Raw genomic sequence first — 20,903 nt, forward strand, 5'->3', positions numbered from 1 at the left:
TTGAAAAAACATAAAAAAGGCAAAAACAAAATGAAATAAAGCGAAAAACCCTGCCCTCCCCTCGTCCTATAAATAGGTTGAAAGAAGCCGTAGTCGTGTCCACCAAAACCCCTTTCCCTTCCTTTCCTCCAACAAAAACCAAACTCTCTTCTTCTTCTTCTTCTTCAGATTCTCCAGAATCTTTCTTCATTTCTCTCAAATCTCCACTTCCATGGCTACCATAACTTCCCCACACTCTCTTCTTCTTCAGAACCCTAATCGCCACCACCTCAAATCCTCCATTTCCACCTCTCATTTCAATGCCCTCCCTCTCCCTTCTCCCTCTCCCTCTCCCAAACGCTTCTCCATTTCCTGCTCTGCAGCTTCCACCACCTCCCCTCTCGAGCTCCAAAATCCTCCTCCCTCCCACAGTTCTTCCAACGATCGTGTCTTCAATTTCGCCGCCGGCCCCGCCACCTTGCCCGAGTCCGTCCTCAAAAAGGCTGAGTCTGAACTCATCAACTGGCGCGGATCTGGTATGAGCGTAATGGAAATGAGCCATCGAGGCAAAGATTTCACATCTATTATCCAAAAGGCCGAATCAGATCTCAGAAGCCTTCTGGATATTCCCTCCGATTACGCCGTTTTGTTCTTGCAGGGCGGCGCCACCACTCAATTTGCCGCGATCCCTTTGAATCTGTGCAAACCCGATGACACCGTCGATTATGTCGTCACCGGATCCTGGGGCGATAAGGCCTTCAAAGAGGCTCAGAAATATTGTAAGCCTAAGGTAATTTGGTCTGGCAAAGCTGACAAATACACCAAAATCCCAGCATTCGAGGATCTGGAACAAAGCCCTAATGCCAAATATTTGCACATTTGTGCGAATGAGACCATCCATGGGGTTGAATTCAAGAACTATCCAAATCCGAAAAACCTCTTGGTGGCTGATATGTCCTCCAATTTCTGCTCAAAACCTGTTGACATATCTAAATTTGGGATCATTTACGCTGGAGCCCAGAAGAACGTTGGACCATCTGGGGTCACCATTGTTATCATCAGGAAGGATCTGATCGGTGGAGCACAAGACATAACTCCCGTGATGTTGGATTACAAGATCCACCATGAAAACAATTCGCTCTACAACACTCCACCTTGTTATGGCATCTACATGTGTGGATTGGTGTTTGAGGATCTGTTACAACAGGGGGGCCTGAAGGAGGTGGAGAAGAAGAACAAGAAGAAGGCCGATATTCTATACGAGGCGATCGATCAAAGCAACGGATTCTACCGATGCCCAGTTGAGCGATCGGTAAGATCTTTGATGAATGTACCATTTACTCTGGAGAAGGCAGAGCTGGAAGGTGAGTTTATTAAGGAAGCAGCTAAAGAGAAAATGGTTCAACTGAAGGGGCATAGATCAGTGGGAGGAATGAGAGCTTCTATATACAATGCAATGCCATTGGCTGGAGTGGAGAAATTGGTCGCTTTCATGAAGGACTTCCAGGCAAGGCATGCTTGATTTGATTATTATAATATGATAATCTAAGTTGCAGTTATAGTATTTTCAGCTCTGAAGTGAAAATCAAGGCAGAGCACTATCGTCATATTATGTTGTATTGTTTGGGTTTTGTTTTTTTTTTTTTTGTTGTCAATCTTTGGTTTATCCAATGTGGGGTTAGGGAGTTTGTGTTTTTTTTTTAGTGGGGGTTTGGAGCAAAATTTCAAAATGAGGATTTTGATGTTATGCAGAAGAATGAGTAGAGTTTAGTTTAGGGTGGTGGAGATTATATATGTTGAAACTTTGAAAGCTTTCAAGTCAATAACCTCAAAGGGCAAGGCATGTTTAGCTAATGCTATGCATGTATCAGCAGTTGTAATCCTTTTAATCTCTTTTCCCATTGGATCTCAGTTCAATCTAAGGATTGGAATATTGGTGGATGTGGCCATATATTTGTGGACTAACAATCAATGTCTCTAATAATAAGATTTTCACTTAATTGTTAAGTAAAAAAAAAAAAAACCTCATTATCATTAGTTTAAATCGATTTTAAAAGTTTATTTATTTATAGGAATATTTGACAATATAAAATCGTAAACAATGCATTGATACCCACACCAACCCTTTTAGACCTCTTTTTCTCCTTCACCGATATTAAAGTTTTCCTTACATGGTAAACACAATTTCAAGATGAAGATGTTTCTTCCAATTGCGTCTGAAAATGATATGTGAATCCTACTGTTACTTTTTACACAACAATACTCGATAATCTCTCACTTTAATCCTAATCAAATTAGGTTTGCAAAAACTCAAATAAACATAATAGGTAAAAGGTCAAATAAACATAGCCAAAATTAATACAATTAAATTTGCAATCGAGGACTATTACTATTGATATTATAATGGAAGTCCATTATAATAATTACATCAACAAAATAACTAAACAAGAGGAACCCAACACTATGAACAAGGAGAGGAGAGAGGTTAACTAAAAAGCAAACCTTTTATGATCTTTTTCCTAGATTGAATATCAACATTTTCATTATACCATAAAAATTTTGACAAAATAAAAAACAGTAACAAATGCAAGTAATATGAATATAATATTAACAATAATCCTTAATCAATTAGTAGCTATTACTGATGGTGACATATATTTTTTAAATGAAAGGGAGAGAAAATATCTACTTCTTCAACTTTCTTAATTCCATACCTAACAAAGGTATGTCTATGTGCCAATCAAATACAGAAATCAGAATGCGACGGTCACCAACCCAACTCCAAAACAATGTCCTACCAATTTCATTTAACTTCAGCAATAAGTTTACCACAAAAAAAGAAAACAATATCGTCTAGAAGGTACAAACCCAACGGAAAACTATTACAAAAAGAATATCATTGTATTGTATATATAGTAAAGAACATTTTCATGGAAAATATAACAATTCTGTCTCCTTTTAAGAAGAACAAGGTCATATCCTTCCTCCTCTTTCATGTTCTATGCATATATCTTAATCTATAAAAGTACGCTTCTTTTGTAGATACTCATTTTCGCATGAAACAATTAATGGTTTCTTGCGAGAAAGAAACAATACCGGAATTCTTACACTTGTGGAGACTTCTCTGCTTCTCTGCCGGTAGTGAAAAAGAACATTTAATCAAGCACGGTGGCAGAAGTTTTCAACTTTATGCTGAGGAATTTTCTAGAGGCTTCCTCTCGTCTGTCATGTAAAAGAAAATCTTGAGAAAAGAGAGCGAGCGGGTCCTGAAGAATCGCTAGCAGGGCTTGGAGGAACATCTGTCGTACTGCGATATGCTTGTTGACATTTTTGCATCTGTAAAAGCAAATCAACAAAAATTATTCACCATAGTTGAGTTTCCAAAACAGGGTTTTCAGTTTCTCAAAGACATGATCTTCACTTTAACGGTTTCGTGTCATAACTTGGTAACAATATAATGTTTGTATTACATTAAAGGCGATGCTTATGTTAAATTTTTACCACATAAATTTAACAGTGGATGAGTAAAATCTAGTCTTACAAGTTGTAAATTTATCACATTAACATTTTAGTGTTAGGTGTGGATAATTTTCAACCACCTGCATTTCTAACTTAATTTTAAAGAGATAATACTGTCACCACATACTCCAGTTCCTTTCGATTAATTGAAATAAACCTAAAGGTAAAATGTATTTTCATTTTTGCTTTTTACGAGAATAAATATTTGACACTACGTCTCGTAAACTGTAGTAATGCAAGTCCACTAACCATAATTGTGAGTGTCGGAAATTCTCAAACATAATTTTATTCCTATGATTTAGGTCATCCTTGTATGGCTTAATGATTATCCCTTTCTAACTTCTATGGGGTTCTTATAGACGGCTCTAGATGTTTGGCCACAACTAAGAAAGTAGAACATAGTATCATCTAATCGTTCACAAGATAGAGGATAGTAGAGAGTGCATATACAACCTCTTCTGGACTAAACTGAAGGAGCATGGCAACCACAGGGAGTAGAGCTTCTACTTCACCTAATTAAAAATAAAAATTAAGGACAAGGAAATGTGAAGAGGATGTCAGATAAATCAACCTTTAAATCCGTGGATTGGAATAAGGGCCTTAATTTGAAAAAAAAAAAAATTGGCATTATCAAAGCAGAATAAAACTCCTGCAATACCGGTTTCAAGGAGCTTCAAGATGACATTCTTCAGATATGTCATGTCAACACCTTCCCTTTTCTGTGATCTTTCCATATCACGAAGCTCGGCCTTCAACATTGCTTCCTACACCCATGACATAATATTTAAATTTCACACTAAAAAAGCTAGTAGTTGTTCTACTATGGTATGAATTTCACATATATCAGGCACAGAGTGTGGCTTTCTTAAATTAAAAATGAGGAAAATACACTTTTAGTCTGTAAGGTTTGATGTTAGAGTCTATTTGGTCTCTCAAGTTTCAAAAGAGCCATTCTAGTTAACTTGACCTGGCTCTTGAACTTTTGAACATCATAGAAATTGGCTCAATATTAACCTAATTTTACCTGTTGGCTATGCAGACGATTCTCACGTTCAAGTTCCTCGATTTCTTCCTACAAAATGCAGAATTATTAGAATCTGCATGTAGAACGTGAAATACATACCTTAATAAGTGAATCATACTTGAAGGGCTAAGATATGCCGCTGTGATTGGGCTAGTTGCTCTTCTCTCTGAGCCTGCTGCCTTGCTAAAAGCTGAATAAAAATGAAAATGGGAAACTATCACGATCACATCCACAATGGTTTCAACCAAGATACCTCCCACTCCACGTGAGAGACATCAAACAAATATATTGGCTTTTTTCTTAATGGACTTCTAGTGATAGGTGACTAGATTCGATAATCACACCATGAAAACTAACTCTTTTTTACTTCTACATTTGAGTGTAGAAATTCAAACCTTCCTTTTGATAAAAGATATATATACCTTAATCAGTTAAGCTACGCATATGCTCATGCAAACTAATTTTAAAATTATCATAAAATTCTTTAATTAATGTATGAATGGCAGTTACCGTAAGCAACCCATATATGATGGTAGAGAAATTGATTAATGTGATTTCATTTTGTCAATATATATTAATTAACAAAACTTCTTCCACTACAAAAAAACGATATTAAAATCAAGTATAAGTTGCAACTGCAACACGGTTTTATGAGAAAGAACGCTGAGCATACCAGAATCTGCTGTTCTGCATTGGAGGCGCTCAAATTTGAATAGTCCTGTTTTTGAGTGACTGATACCAGTTAAAGAAAAAGAACATTACGAAGTCAATGGTCAGTTCTAGTCTATCATCCAAGTTCATTCGGTTCCGATCAAATATGAGTGGTAAATGAATACGGAAACAAAAAAAAAAAAAAAAAAAAAAAAAAAAAAAAAAAAAAAAAAAAGTCTTCCTACCTGCAGTATTATCAATTTGATCTGCCTGAGATGATTATAGAAGACAAGGGTCAGTAACGAGAACAGAAAACACCAAGTATAAAATCTATCGAAGTATTCTAATAAAAAAAAGTAGATAATAAACATACATGAGGTTTTGATTCCAAAGATTGTCGAAGATTTTTGATTTCATCTAAAAGCCTAGAAATTTCCGTATCCTTTTCCTCAATCATTCTATCAGCAAGATCTCGGAATGAATTATGCTCTTCCTACAGATTACACAACACAGTAGACACTTGAGGATAATATTATTTAGCACAAGTCGCAAAACGAGAAAAAACTATTATACTTGCCTTCAATCTTTTATATCCTTGTTTCAGCTCTTCAAATTCCTTTTCCGCATCTTGCCTAGAGGATTCTTCAAACTGAGATTTCAGTGCTTCGCATCTGACTGCAGATACAATATAACCGAAAATAATTTTCTTTACAACCACATATTTATCACTCTGTAAAGAAAAACCAATAATCATTATTTCATTCAAACTATAGATATTACTTCGCCATGATTCCTCCAAGTTTTGGAGGCTCTGTTCCCAGGCTTCCTTTTCTGAATGAAGGTGCAAATTAGCAGATTCAAGTCTCTTTTCTAGGCTCTTAATATTTTGCACAGCGTCGTCAAGGGCTGAATCTCTGTCACAAGTGGAAATAAGAAGTTATCTTCAGTTCATAAAAGGAATGCTGTCAATTTGTAGAACTCAAGGAGGAATATCTGATATAAATTAAAGAATGCAACCACTTGCAAACAACTATCCACTTTGGCTACTAAACCTTGAGGGATAAATCAAAGAGATCAAGGGAAGCATAAAACTTAACGGCTGTTAAATCCAAACTAAATGTAATGAAATGATTTGGCCATCATGAGAAAACATTGTCCCACAATTAAGTAATGCAATTAACGTTAATAGTTCCTGTTAACATAACCGCAGCGGTATAACTGCCACCAAATTTGCAGCTTAAATATGTAATAATCCTCCTGAAGAAGATGGAATATTAAAATCACGAATCTCAAGCATGAGACCACCTTTCTTTGAGTTCTTTATCGTGTTTTTCCAATTCATTTTGAAGATCTAGCTGAACCCGATCCTTTTCAGCATATGCCAACGTGATTTCCTTTTCAGCCTCCTATAATGCGAAGTTTGTTAACTGAAGTGAGCTTAGAAATCAACATGGTTATTCATTTTACATTTTGATGTGTTCACCTTCAGCGCTTCCTCAAGAGCTCTAATTTGGTCAGAGTCCACAGCAGCCGCTAGATCTGCTTCCTTCTTCTGTAGAAGTGCATGAGCACGAACCTTGTATGAAGAAAATTCACTTTCAAGGCGATTCATCTGCAGAATTGCATCAAACCAATTATGATTTAAAGTAGGTGCTGAAGGGAGTAAAAGATCACTTAAAAACAAATTTAGAGGTGATAAAATAAAAAGTCATAAATTTATTTCTACTGCAGCATCAGAAACTTCGGTAAAAACATGGTTCCAAGCTTGTTAGATACTATGAACAGTCACACTGCTGATAGATTGATAGACTGCCCCATCGTATCAGATGAAGAATAAATATAAAATAGTTGTGTACTTTAAGGGATGAAGTAGCAGAAGATTATTCTGTTCTCTTCTATACCTATCCCTGTACTCATACGTTATCTCCAACTATCTACTGAAACCTTCCCTATACAAAAACAACTGCCAGCCTCATCATCCAATTCTTTAACACCAACTTCAACTGCTACAATTAGGTACCACATTAGTCAAATGATGTTACTGATCAACAAAGTGTTATTTGTTACCGCTCCACTTCTCCCAGTTACAAATTATTGTTTACATTTTTTCCAACAAGGTCAGAATAAATAGATAAGAAAATTGGAATGGGTAAAATGATCATTGATCACAATTTCGGGTGGTTGATAATACCTCCTCTTTGACAGTCAGTAGTTCAGCATCTCTTGCACTCAACATTCGGGTTTTTGCCGAAACTTCTGATTCCAGCTGACCTGTCCAACAACAAAATATTTGTCTGTTTGTTTTCTATATTAGAGCCATCAACAAAAGGCAACAAGAATTCTTCTTATACTCCTCATTTTAGCAGCTTCAATTTCAGCACGAATGCAATTGCTCTCAGCTATCTCTAACTTCATTTTAAGTGCCTCTGAAGCAGCTTGCCACGTCTCCTTTTCTTTATCCTGTAGCATTATACAACTATGATCCTATGATTACAAACCTGAAATTTGGACTCAAACTGAACTTAAGAAAAATAGTAACACAATTTAAAAAGAAATAAGCCGGAGATGAGAATGCATGCATATCAGATGACCATGTATTCTCTAACACAAACTAATATATCAGAAGCAAGAACCGTGTCAACAGCCTTACTTTGGACTGTTATCTTTGAGGTAAAGATGTTTTTTTTTTTTTTTGAAAAGGAAACGAGTTCTCCATTAATATTTAACAGTTAAAATCAGGATGAGTTCATTCATTACAGGAAATATCCAGCAACAATTTAAATGTTCATTTCTGCTGTTACTTAAGTTCTCAAATTATCGCATTTAGAAATAAATTATGATATGATCTACACCAAAAAATCTTGTCAATCAAAGCCATAACCTTGATTGAGAATTTTAGGAGCTACAGAACTAAGTTTTCCAAATAAGGTAATTGCAAAAGAACATTACAACAAAGTTAAAATGGTACGAAATTTGCAAAAAAGTTTTCTAGATATAATGTTCTTCATTTCTTTGAAGAAGAGAGACTAATTATGACATTTATAAGAGTTCAAACCAAAGAGCCTACATGTTCATTTCTGAGGTGTGCAAGCTCTCCTTTTACAGTTTCCACAGCAGCTCTAAGTCTTGCAGCCTCACCACTTGATGCTGCATCCATCTCAGCAATCTTTGATTCTTTCTCTGCAATTAATTCCTGGAAAAATATGTTCTAAAAGACATCACTAACAGGAAATATGAGTGTGTGTGTGTGTAACAACAATCACACAATTGGTTGAAAAAGTTGAAATAGTATAAAAAGGAGAATTATATTGCAACCAGAAATCAACCCTTCTACTCTCACATTAAAAACATACTTGATAATAATTGTAATTGTGGCAGCGGAAGCTTATGTCAAATCTATTAGTTGATAGTACACTTAACACTAAGAAGCAAATACAAACTACAAAAGCTAAATCTGATAGGACACTTAGTTAGCCTCTTCAGTCTTCCCTCTTCATCAAGGCTTTTGGCTTGTGCCTTGGTAGACATATGGGTTGCAAATAGATGACCGAAGAGTTCCTTCTTCATCCATCCCTTCTAAAAAAAGGGAGGTTTTTGAGGCGAACTGTGTGTTATGTAGGCTTTTAAGAAGAGACAATAGAATCTCTAGAGAGCTTGAGAGGACTTAAAGTGCTGTTTTGCCTCTTGTAAGATTCTATTTTCTCTGTGGGCTTCAATGGTGTGGAATTTTTGCAATTGTACTGTAAGTCTTATTTTACTTACTTATTTTTTGGTCATTTTATACTTTGCCTCTTCTTTGTGGGCTTTGGTTTTGTTTACTCTTTGTAGTCTTCATTTATTTCTCAATGAAATTTCACTTGGTTATTCAGGAGAATGTTGTTTGCTTACTGTAGATAATTTAGACACAGTGAATCTCACCTGTAGAGAAGAAATAGTCTCTGTAGCTTTATTTCTATCGGACAAAGCATCGGAAAGTTGCATTTGGAAGCTCTCCAAGTTCTGGATGAGGAAAGAAAGGGGGAAAAAAAGAAATAAAGAAAAACAGATGAGAATGGGAAGATAATAGGAGGTACAGAAAGCATGACATTCATTTGACCAAGGCACGCCTCACCTTCTGATGTTTTGCAGAAAGGTCAGCTACTGAAGCTTGCCTTTTCTCCTCAGCAACTTGAAGCATATTCTTCATGTCTTCCAGCATCTGAAGCACACAGAATGTAAGAGATCATGGTCAAAATAAATATTTCATAGGCCTGCCAGTTATATCAAAGTAAAGGTAGCAATGACATTTTGGCATTTGATGAATTCATAGATTAGAAAATGAAGTACAATAATAATAAAGAAAAACAGTAACGAAGAATTTTCAATAAAATACACAATATCTTCTTTTTGATAAGATGCATGAGTTTTTTAATCATCTATTATGATACTTTTAAATTATAAGTTGTTCCTTCAAGGACATCCCATAAAATTGGGATATGAAACTTCTAAATTATGAGCTAACTATAATGCAAACTTCATGTTTTTTGTTTAAACAAAGTACAACAATTTTCATTAAGAGAAGGAAAAGAGACTAATGCTCAAGGATACAAAGCTTCAAAAATAGCAAAATGTATGGCATTTTTTATTAAGAAAATGTGCATTTAGTAGTTAGTTGGGACAATTTTGGTGCTGTTCCAGGAAAAAGGCTGCATTCATCTCGGAAAAGTGTCCTTTTTGTAATTTATAGAACCATTTAGTTACAAAGGAATGAGCATATGTGGAAGAACATATTTGATGTTCAGGAAGTGCCTGGGATGAAGTTTCATCATTTACTTTTGCAAGGTGTTTCCTTACTTTCTATTGATATTAAAGAAGAAAAGTCCTACGGCAATACAAATACCCAGCCAATTCGAGAGGGCTGTTAATCTCTCTTTCCTCTTAAGATTACTATACTCACTGAAAGCATAAAAAAAAACTCGATACCCTAATACAACCTATATACCCCATCCCATACATCATATTGTTTTGTTCTTCTCCATCAACGGTCTCTTCCCATCTTCATAAACAAACCTCTCCAACAATTCTAACCAACGTGCCCCCTGTGAAATATTCTTCTTGTCCTTTCTGCTATATTGATGGATGATTGAAGGCCTAACACTTTTCTATGGTCAGATAACAAGAATGGAAAAGTATTTAGACTTTAGCATAAACATTGTCTCTATATGTGTTGTTAATAATTGCTCAATGCAAAGTTGTTTTAATCTGTATGTTACATCAAACAATCTAACTTATGAATGAATCTATGTGAAGATGATAAAAAAAATGTCGTTCCCAAACTGATTTTTTAAAATTAAATTTATTTTTTCAACCCTTAGTATTGCTTTAGTCCTAAATCCTAATTTTGCATTCTGAAGTACATTTTTTTCCCTAAATACTTGAAGGGTATCATTTGCCCCTGGACATAAAATTAGTACACTGCTGACCGTCTTCATTCAGTTCTTATTATGAGAAATGATACACATGATAATGATATCAAGTATTAAAAAAAATTTACCATCTTTCTTGTACAGCATTAATTATGTCAGAAAGCTTCAATAAAGCATAATTTAATACCTGATCCTTCTCTGCAAGGGATTGTTGCAATGCCTCGATTGCATTTTCTTTAGGCTGCAATGAGTGACGCAATTCTTCTATGTTGTCTCGAAGCCTGTTTATTAGTGATGGTGTCCCATACATGGAAATGAATTACGAAAAGCATAATACACTTGAATAATAAAAAAGTTATTCAACTAATATAATCGATTCAACAGATAAAGTCAATGACACCTGGTCTATAAAAAATTATTGGCATCTATTCTAGGAAAGTTGCAGGTTAATTCCCTACACTAGGTTTTTTACTATATCATACTCAGAACTCAAAGACACGGTTATACAACCTATAGAACAGATCCTGTTCTAGTACACAGTATGTGACTACATCATACCAAATTTAAAAATTCTAATTTTTTTGCCAACGTGAATTTGAAGGATTCAAGCATGTTTTCACAATTGAAATTCAAATATACAATTTATCTTTGGCCAGTTTTTTTAATAGAAACAACTACTTTCATTTAGGAAAAAAAATGAAAGAATACCCGGCTATACAAACAAACTAAATACAGAAACCCCCTCTAAAAAAATTATAATAATATAGAATTCATCATGCAAACAGACACTAGGGCCATGACCAGAAAAAGACATTATTTTAAATGGTAGTTTCTAAATTCAATTTACAAAGAAAGAAAATTTAAGGAGATTTTACTTATTGTTTGCACTTCTTAATTGTTGTCTCTCTGCATCTATTGCTTTCAATGCCTCATTTGCTTGTTGCCGAGTGCGCTCTATTTCTTGTTGCAGTGCAGTCTGCTGGGACGTTGCACGCTCTGCTCTTTCATTAACATCACGAAATCGAGCCTCAAGGTCATCTTTTTCCTGCAATGTTTAAGCATACCATCAAAACAAACAAGGCGATCTCTCTCAAAGTTCGTGTACACAAATGTATGTCGTACAAATACACCTTCCTTTCCCCTCCCACCTAAAGAAGAAGGATGAAGATTGGAAGCCGCATAACTAAGAAACAGTTGCAAGTACAATTTCCTTCACATCCAAAGTTATTGTTCACTGTTGACACGCACACATAACAGCAACATACTGAAATTCTTTGGTAAATTTATAAAAAAAATGACACGAGACAGACACATATAAAGAATTCTTATGACAAAGTTATAAGATAAATCAAGAACACTACACTTCAGTTTAGACAGCTTCTTTGGCCAAACATTAGAGCATAATAATTTCCACCAAAACAGATGCATTACTAGATTTCTTCAGGAAGAAAATTATATGACCATGATTTCTATTAAGCCATAATCAGATTCCAGATTTTACGAAACTTACAAAAGCAAATCCACATTCTATCACAAATCCACTAGATCTATAATATGTTTTATCCCTGTTATACATCATTCTCTTTCAGCTAGATTAGAGATATAGTTACATGTGTTTAAATCCTAACACTAGGCATCAAGTTTTTGTAGGTTCCTACACATTGAATATAATTGACCAAATAAGACATAAAAAGCGCAGGTAATCCCACATTCTAGGGACCTGGTATTCTTACAGTTTGATTTGGGAAACGAAAACAATATTTTGAAGAAGAGAATGTCCAATTGGAGGATTTGATCACATCATTAGAGATTGATATGAACGATCTAGTCCCAATGGATAGTTTTGGGTTTGGTAAACAATATGGATAGCAGATACGACAGGATACAATTAAATAAGCACAGGAATACAACAAACACCTTCTGAATATCTTGAATACGTTGTTTTGCTCGTTTGTGCAGCCTGCTAAATTTTGAGTCCAGGTCAGAATATTTCTCATCACGTTCTTTTATTTCTTGCTCCAACTTCTGTTGAGCTACATAAAGAAACATTTCTCTGTTATAAATTTAACGAAAAAGAAGAAGAAAAAAGTTCCCATTTTGAAAACCAATAAACAACACAAGCAATTACAATTGACAACCTTCAATTCGGCCTATTTTTCCCTTCTAAACAGTATAAATTTCTCAGAGATTGAAATGGTTCTCGAAATAGATATAGACTTCTTTTAACGAGGATTCAAAAGCAAAAATGAGTAAGAAGATTAGTATGAGTGTGGTCAAAAGTACAGCTTTTTTATTTTACCATACAACCCATCTACAAACAAACCAAATCATTCTAATCACAGGTTCACAACAAACTATATAGAACACGGCAGACCAAGAAGATCTGACCTTCCATGAGCTTTGCCGAAAGTTCATGAACTTTTGTATCTGCTTCTGAGTGAGCTTGTTGGAGATGCTGCAAAGCTTGTTCTGCTGCACCTCGTGTCTGCTTTTCCTCCGAAAGTTCTTTACTCAAAGACTCAATTCTTTGTTGAAGTTCTTTTAAATGAACGGATTCTCCATCTCTCGAATCAGTTTCTTCTTCTCGTTCCCGCACATTCTCCACATTTTGCAGATTTTTCATGCTTTCCAACTGAGACTTTAAGTACTCATTCTGAGATTTCATTTCGATAACCAATTGTACAAGCTCATCATGATCGTCGGAGCAATTTTGGCCATCAGGAACCCTGTCTTCCACGACAACATGGCCATTGCCCTTATGTTTCACTCCGGATTCCAGCTCCTCGGACATTGTCAACATTGTCCCCTCTTCCACACGACTTTCCGGAGTTTCATTAACATCACCTTCCTCCGAAGACATTGTTCCACAACTTAATTCCGACGCTCAAACCACATCAGAAACCACTCCGTAAGACCTGAACCAAAGGTCAATTAATTCAATTGAAACGCTTTGCACAATTATTCACTTAAGCGGTTTCGTGGTTTCGTATCTGAATCACCAAAATCCTGTACAAAACTCAGATCCTACCTCGTTGCTACACTCGGCAGGCTTCCAAAAGACAACACCAGGCAGAGATCTTAGAATCAAAGCGCGTAAATGTAGAATCAATGACTAAACAAATAACTATGCCTTGAATCGAGAAAGATAGAAATGGTAGCCAAAGATCTATCACGGCGGATACAAGAAAAGAAAATTGAGATCGACGGCGACGATATTATTATTGGAGGTTAGTAGAGAAATTCAGTCGATCGCCACCCTTTCCATCGGAAACATCCGACGGGCGCCACCTGAAAACGGATTTCTATCGGTAATTATGCCTCCTGAAATCGACTTCGCCCGCCTTCATTGCATCTCTATTTATTCTCACGTGCACTTCACGTGATAATTTTTCTCCTTCTCATTTCACCCTCTTTGTTTTTTCTAATTTTAATATTACCCAAAGTGATTTTAACTAAAGTATAAACCACAAGTTTTATGTCGATTGTGCAATGCTATCTTGATGTAATATATTTTTTCTTTTTATTTTTTCTCTAAAATGTTGTAATGTATATATATATATATATATATATATATATATATATATATATTTTAATTTTAGATGCTAATATATAAATTTGAACATCTATTCTTATATCTATCATAAATTTACATTCAAATATACAAAATTATATTTACCATTTAAGTTATGATTTAATACTCAAACAAACGACTATTCAATTAAAAAAAAAAAATGGTTAAACCATTCTCGGATCTCAAGGGAAGGATTATAAAAAGAATAGCTATCTTTACCATTAAGTATTAGTATAAAAAATATGTCTATATTTATCTCGTGAGGATGAAGAAATGGTTAGATCCTAACACCTCATCAACTAACTCATTTTTTACTAAATCAAATTCAGATATTATATAAATTTATTTAAAGAAATACAAGAAGAATAAACTCACACTCCTCGAAGGAAAATTTACATATATATTCTCTTTATAAATAATTTTTATCGAACCATTTTTTTTTTTTAAAAAAAGCCCATAAACTATACATTATTTTAAACTATATTTATTTATTTACCATTCAAATTAAACAGCTACAATTTATTGAATTTCATCGCCATTAAAAGGTTAGCCCGGTAATTTCGTACTGTCCGAAGCTCCTATAGACCGAAGCCCAATGTTTTAGGCCCGGCCCACTTTTACTTTACCTCAACCATAGTCCACTCACATTAAGCCTAGCCCACCAGTTCTGTTTTCGACATATGTCTTAAAATTCTGATTCATTAATACTTATAATAGGGTTGTAGTTTCCTTTCCACTTGTATCAACTTTTTCAAGTAGAAATATGTTTAGCTTTACCAGGGTTGTTTACCTATTTGATAGTTTCCTTTTGTCACTTTCATTTTGGAATGGTCACACTTTTCAAATTAATTATGTTTTTAGCAAAATAAACATGGCCGAAAATTAATTAATGCAAATAGAGACATATATTTGATTCCATTTTAGAAAAAAAAAAACAAAAAAAAACAAATTATTTGAATCTAATTAGAGGTCGTGGGATTTGAACCACGGGCAACCGGTGGCGGTGGCAGGAAATTTGTCCAAATCAAGGCGAAGAATGCCGGGAAGCGCCAAAGAGCCGGAGTAGAGATGATTTCCGATCTTGATTCCGGCGGTAACCAATGACCATTTATAATCATAATACCAAGCAACTTGTTCGCCTTGAAGATTTACGGCCACCACTCCACCGTTCTTCTCCAAGTTTGGTCGCCGGCCGTACTTCTCCATTATCGCCATTATCTTCCTTAACATTGGATATTTCAGAGCAATGTGCCAAGAAGAAGAAGAACCTGTCATCTCCTGCAAAAATATATCCAACATTTCCAAAGAAAAACAAACTTAAATTTTAAAAAACCAAAAAGTTCTTTTTCTTTTTCTTTTTTTAATTTAAAAACTTATTTTTGTATAATTCCAAATGGAGTTACCGTCGAGAGTCCAATCCAATAATGGCCGTGTCCATCGTATCTGATATTATCGGGAGTTCCCGGTAAGTTCTCTACGAATTTCTCAACACTCCCTTTCCGATCTCCACTGATGTAATATTTTCTGCATCTTCTCCTACATAACATTGAATGATAATTACACAAAACCAAAAGCTACAAATTAAAAAAAAAAAAAAAAAAAAAGTTTTGATTTAAGATTCATAATTAAAAAAGAAGAGTTACAACGGAGTTTCGCAAAAGATGACGAAATCTTGGGTGGGAGCAACTGCAACGCCATTCCCAAAATATAAATCTCCAACCAGAAGTTTAGTGATTTTAGTAACTGGATTGTAGCTCAACAATCGACCGTACGGCCGACCCTCGAAAATATCGAATATAAAACTATGAAACCGATATTTAGAGGAAGCATCCGTGAAATAAACGGTACCGTCTTCGGCCACATCAACGCCATCTGTCAGCCGGAATTTCACGCCGTCAGCCTCTTCCGTCAATGCCTCCACCACTCCCTCTTTACTCGCCTTTAATAACCCCTATATCATAATATGATCGCCACTAAAAGTTCAAGGCCCATACTTTGCAATTAAATTACATTATCCTATCAACGATGATCTTCTTAATCACAAATTTAATTAGATTATTTATTTATTTAGGTATTTTAAAAATGTAATCTTTACTTACTTTTAATTTGCATGTCTTCTTCTTACCTTTACTTTTATGTTTACGATTTAGGGTTAATACATATAAGGTAATGATAACCATAAAAATAATAATGATATAATCATACCTCTACCTCGTGATAATATATATAAACAATAAAAACATTGCCTAAAGTTTATTAGTGCCTAAAGTTTGGGATATCTTGTGATTCGCTAAAGTGCTTCTCTCCCTCCCAATTAACTTCCTCCTTTCTTGGGAGAGTTTTATGATTCATGGTCGGAATATTTGTTTGTAACTTTGTAAAGTTTATTTTAAACAAGTGTTTACATATTTTATTTTTCTAATTTATTTTACCTTATAATCACGAATGTTAAACACCAATATGTTAATCATTTTTGTATTTTACTCAATATTGTTCTTCATTTTCTTTAAGATTTTAATTTGAAAAATAAATAAATAAATAAATCATTGGGAGTAGAGATATTTAAGTTTTAGAGAAAAAGAACAAAATTAGTTTTTAATTTAAATTATTTAATCCAAGTGTCTTAATTATATTGCTGCATTGACAAAAAGATTAATAGAATGTATTAGTAAAATTATTATTATTTATTAATTTAAGTAATACGATGAATCAAGTCTAATTATTCTCACTAATGATATGTAGGAGAGTAATTTTTTTTTTTTTAAATTTGAGGATCAAAACAAATACTTTTAAAACTTTTAAAGATAATTTAAATACGAGATATCAAGTCATACAAATTTATATCAAAATGTTTCTCTCAATGTGTATCTCTATCTTTGTCTCTTTTTGTTTTTTTAAATAGTGATTTATGTTTCAATAAGAAGGAATGGATAGTACAAAATAATAAAATCATGTTCGGTATACCTACTTTTGAAGATAATTTCTAACTTTCTTTTTTATATATATAAATATAAAACATCTTTTTTATCATGAGAAATAATTCTTTGGTTATGTTATATTTGAAAATATTTGCAATAGATTTTGCTAGTTAAAATAAATAATTTATCTAAGAAATATTTGAAACTATATGTAACAAATTTTGTTGTGTTGGATTGAGAAAAGAAAAAAATAAGTTATTGATTTATACTGCCATACCTTATCTGCATCGGCGATAAAAACGTCGCCGTCTGGTCCCAAAGCGACTCCGAGAGGTCGGCCGCCGGTGAAGGCCCATTTCTCCACCGTGGAGTCATTTAATCTAACTCGCTTCAACCACCCATCCCCATCCCCGGTGTAAACAAGTCCCAACTCCGAGTGATAAGCTAAGTCCTCCGCTGCCGCCAGCTCCCCCACTCCGATTCTCTCCGCCCCCTGCAGTACCCTGCCGTTACACGCGGCCACAGCCGCCGGCTCCCCACTCAGCTCCTCCGCCGGCAGCGCCGCGGGGTCAAACGGGTCGAGCTTGTAGACGACGACGGCTGCAGCCACGAGAGCCAAGACCGTGATTTTGAGAGCCGAGGCCCACGGAGGGCCGCGAGACAGCGGGGGATTGTTGGAGTCGGGCATTGATTCAGTGAGTGTTGAATGGATTCTCTAGGGGATCGGATTTGGGGATTGAAAACGAGCTTTTGGTTGGTTTTATTGAATACCATTTATTGGGAAACTCAATGACATACCCCTTCGGTTACTCTTTAATAAAAATAATAATTTTGTTTGTTTTACTCAAATTAATAATAATAAAACAAAAATGTCCTAAAAATAATAAATAAAATAAAATAAAATAATAATAATAATAATAATAATAATAATTAAAAAACGATATTTCATTGGGAAAAAAGAAAATCATTTTTTAGCCCAAACTTGTTTTTGTAACCATTGGAAGAAAAAACAAGCATAAGAAACAATCGTTTTCAAAATTTTATTTTATTTTGTTAAGAATTTGAAATATTGATTAGGAAAATGACTATTTTGAATTTTAAAAAAATGAGATGTTTTGAAAAACTTAAATTAGTAAGGCTGGAAAGTTCAACCATCAAAATATAACATTTCAAACATTAGAGACAAATGGATAAGTTAACTATATATAACAAAAAAAAAAAATTATAAAAGGAGTAAAAATCTCTCAAATTTACTAATTTTTAATAAGATAAAATATAATCAATCAACTAATTATTATATAACTAAACAGATAAAGAAAATGTTTTCTTTAACGATATTTGAAGCAACAACTTATTAGATGATTAAAATAGTGATTAGTAATTTTATGTTTTAAGTGTAATCAATTAACATTCTACCAAATTTAAAAACAAAAACTAATTTTCTTTTAACCAATTTAATAGTATAAAAGTTTGATCGTACTTTAACATGGTTGTCTATCTTAAAAGTAAAAAGTTATATCATCATCTTTTTCATAATTGCTCGATTAAAAAAAAAAAGTTACGAAAATATACTTTCAACTTTTGAACTTTGGTATAACTCATCATTAATACATATGGTATAATATACGCAAATTTCACTTCAATCGAACAAATAAATGTGGTCATAATATCACTCGCACAAATTTAGTTTTTGTTAGCCAGCTAGATAATCTGGTTCCTAATTGGTATTGTCGGAGTCAAATTATCAAACACAAATCACATATTATATTAGTTGCACGAAATGTATGGGTCGATGTAGTTAAAATAGGCATAACTCAACTGATCTATTTATATTATTAACCTTGATGTTTGATGGTGTTCGACTTTTCCATTCCATGTATTAATTAAATTTTTTTGTGAAAAAAAAATGTATGGTGTACGTTAAGCTATAGATAAGTGATCAAAACTTGAGTGATTTGTGTATATATACTAATTATTAATTAATTGCTTTCATTATCTTTAAAAAAATTTAATTAGTAAGTCATTTATATATACTTATTAATCAATCGTTCCACTACAAGAAATCTGGCCTTTAATGTCGGTTTAAAACCGACATTAAAGGCCTTTAATGTCACTTGGCGACCGACATCTTTGTAAGCGTTATTAAAGGGCTTTAATGTCGGTTGGGCTTTAATGTCGGTTTATAACCGACATTAAAGATGTCTTTAATGTCGGTTATAAACCGACATTAAAAGCCTTTAATGTCAGTTTTCAACCGACATCTTTGATAGTGTTATTCAAGCCCTTTAATGTCGGTTGGGCTTTAATGTCGTTTTTAAACCGACATCTTTGATAGTGTTATTGAAGCCCTTTAATGTCGATTGGGCTATGATGTCGTTTTAAAACCGACATTAAAGAGGCCAATAATGTCAGTTTAAAACTGACATTAAAGGCTTCTTTTTGTCCATTTTTAGAAATTTATATTTATTTAATTGTTGTATTATTGTCCATTTTTTATAAACATTGAATCAATATAGATAAATATTTTTTTCTCGCTCCAACAAATTAATAAAATTAATATTATTTTAGAAACTATAATATTTATCTTTTACATTTGTATACACAAAATGAAAACTTAATATTGTGTTTATATATACATTCTACAATAGTACATAAAACAAGATCCTAAGACAAGACTGAAATAAGAAATCCTAAACGCCTTCTCAGTCTTCAACCTTCAACGACCGCCTGGCTATCTACACAATCGCTTAGCTTTCAATCTGATGACTTCAATCATCCTACAAGCAATATCAAAATAAACCATTTAATCTGATAACTTATGATTTCTATCATCTCCATTATTGCAAACAAACATGTCAAGCATAGTAGTAAGCAATTCTATAGCCTGTGGGGACTCATAGGAGAAATAAAGGGTCCCCTGAAAAAGGAGGAATTAACAGCCAAAATCATTGACTTTCATTTACACCACATACAGTACACACAGAAAGTTCAAAGGGTCTCCCAATCAGGTTCAAAACACAATGTTCAACTATGTTATGTCCACAAGTTCTTCACTATTTAACTAACCATCAGCATATGTTGCAAAAACATTTACTCTCAATGTAGTATAAGCATTAATCTATTGAAAGAATGTTCAAAGAAATTTTGTCATTTTCCTCCAGAATTTGGAATTACCTCACAATTCAATGGTACTTTGTACAGATCATCGATACCAGTAAAGCCTATAAAAGTTTGAAGAGATCATCAAGTAAATCTAAGGAAGATGATAACAAGTTGCAGTGACCTTTGATCTTCCTTGCCCATGCAAGCTTATACAGTCCTTTTGCATCTCTTGCTTCACAAACTTCAAGAGGAACATCCATGAACACCTATATATTTTTAGCAAATTTTTGTAAAATATATTTCAGATGCAAGGTAAGAAACCAACTCAAAATCTATAGTACGCAAAAATGAAGAGATACCTCAATAAAGTATCCATCAGACAAAATGGCACGACGGGCATCTCGATCCCTTCGATATGGAGATATCACACTAGCAATGCAAATAACTCCAGCGTTTGCAAACAATTTTGCAACCTCACCTAATTTATGGAAGAGGTATACTAATTAGAAATCATTAATAGAACAGGCCAGAGTGTTATTATAAATGATAACGAATCAAACTTACCGACCCTCCTTATATTCTCAGCACGATCTTCTGCTTTAAAACCAAGGTCGCGATTCAGGTCATGCCTCACATTGTCCCCATCGAGGATATAAGCTAACTTTCCTATTTTGTATAAGCTTTGACTCAAGGCACAGGCCACAGTGCTCTTCCCTGCAAATTAGCTAAGTATA

General features: G+C 34.1%; 4 protein-coding genes across 6 annotated transcripts; 1 reads left to right on the forward strand and 3 right to left on the reverse strand.

Annotated features, from left to right (window-relative positions):
* The first annotated feature begins 58 nt into the window (after nucleotides 1-58).
* Nucleotides 59-1,920, forward strand: LOC103490655 (phosphoserine aminotransferase 2, chloroplastic-like). Its single transcript, XM_008450270.3, has one exon. It carries the CDS (start codon nucleotides 212-214, stop codon nucleotides 1,499-1,501), a length of 1,290 nt encoding a protein of 429 aa, XP_008448492.2. The 5' UTR covers nucleotides 59-211; the 3' UTR covers nucleotides 1,502-1,920.
* Nucleotides 1,921-2,859: 939 nt separating this feature from the next.
* LOC103490656 (protein GRIP) lies at nucleotides 2,860-13,914 on the reverse strand. 3 transcript variants are annotated; one of them, XM_008450272.3, is made up of 22 exons: nucleotides 13,607-13,913; nucleotides 12,967-13,493; nucleotides 12,496-12,611; nucleotides 11,454-11,623; nucleotides 10,766-10,859; nucleotides 9,285-9,371; nucleotides 9,092-9,172; nucleotides 8,241-8,366; nucleotides 7,525-7,633; nucleotides 7,365-7,444; nucleotides 6,657-6,785; nucleotides 6,479-6,579; nucleotides 5,954-6,087; nucleotides 5,751-5,848; nucleotides 5,547-5,666; nucleotides 5,419-5,443; nucleotides 5,196-5,254; nucleotides 4,641-4,712; nucleotides 4,523-4,570; nucleotides 4,157-4,262; nucleotides 3,952-4,010; nucleotides 2,860-3,315 (listed from the first exon to the last, which is right to left on the reverse strand). In XM_008450272.3, exons 2-22 carry the CDS (start codon nucleotides 13,436-13,438, stop codon nucleotides 3,205-3,207), a joined length of 2,397 nt encoding a protein of 798 aa, XP_008448494.1. In that variant the 5' UTR covers nucleotides 13,439-13,493; nucleotides 13,607-13,913; the 3' UTR covers nucleotides 2,860-3,204. The 3 variants fall into 3 exon arrangements, with proteins under 3 accessions (XP_008448494.1, XP_050942321.1, XP_008448495.1); XM_051086364.1 differs by having other exon boundaries at nucleotides 5,547-5,662; nucleotides 5,747-5,848; nucleotides 12,967-13,914; XM_008450273.3 differs by having other exon boundaries at nucleotides 12,496-12,603; nucleotides 12,967-13,913.
* Nucleotides 13,915-15,035: 1,121 nt separating this feature from the next.
* On the reverse strand, nucleotides 15,036-17,863 carry LOC103490657 (protein STRICTOSIDINE SYNTHASE-LIKE 6-like). Its single transcript, XM_008450274.3, has 4 exons — nucleotides 17,345-17,863; nucleotides 15,793-16,100; nucleotides 15,553-15,685; nucleotides 15,036-15,427 (listed from the first exon to the last, which is right to left on the reverse strand). Exons 1-4 carry the CDS (start codon nucleotides 17,753-17,755, stop codon nucleotides 15,113-15,115), a joined length of 1,167 nt encoding a protein of 388 aa, XP_008448496.2. The 5' UTR covers nucleotides 17,756-17,863; the 3' UTR covers nucleotides 15,036-15,112.
* A 1,892-nt stretch (nucleotides 17,864-19,755) lies between these two features.
* Nucleotides 19,756-20,890, reverse strand: LOC127149939 (adenylyl-sulfate kinase 1, chloroplastic-like; the record flags this gene model as incomplete). Its single annotated transcript, XM_051086366.1, has 4 exons — nucleotides 19,756-19,844; nucleotides 20,242-20,435; nucleotides 20,529-20,647; nucleotides 20,734-20,890. Coding segments are annotated over 3 exons (423 nt in total), but the record flags the coding sequence as incomplete, so codon positions are not given.
* Between the last annotated feature and the right edge of the window lie 13 nt (nucleotides 20,891-20,903).

The sequence above is a fragment of the Cucumis melo genome, chromosome 6, assembly GCF_025177605.1.
Source record: "Cucumis melo cultivar AY chromosome 6, USDA_Cmelo_AY_1.0, whole genome shotgun sequence".
Lineage (NCBI taxonomy): Eukaryota > Viridiplantae > Streptophyta > Magnoliopsida > Cucurbitales > Cucurbitaceae > Cucumis > Cucumis melo.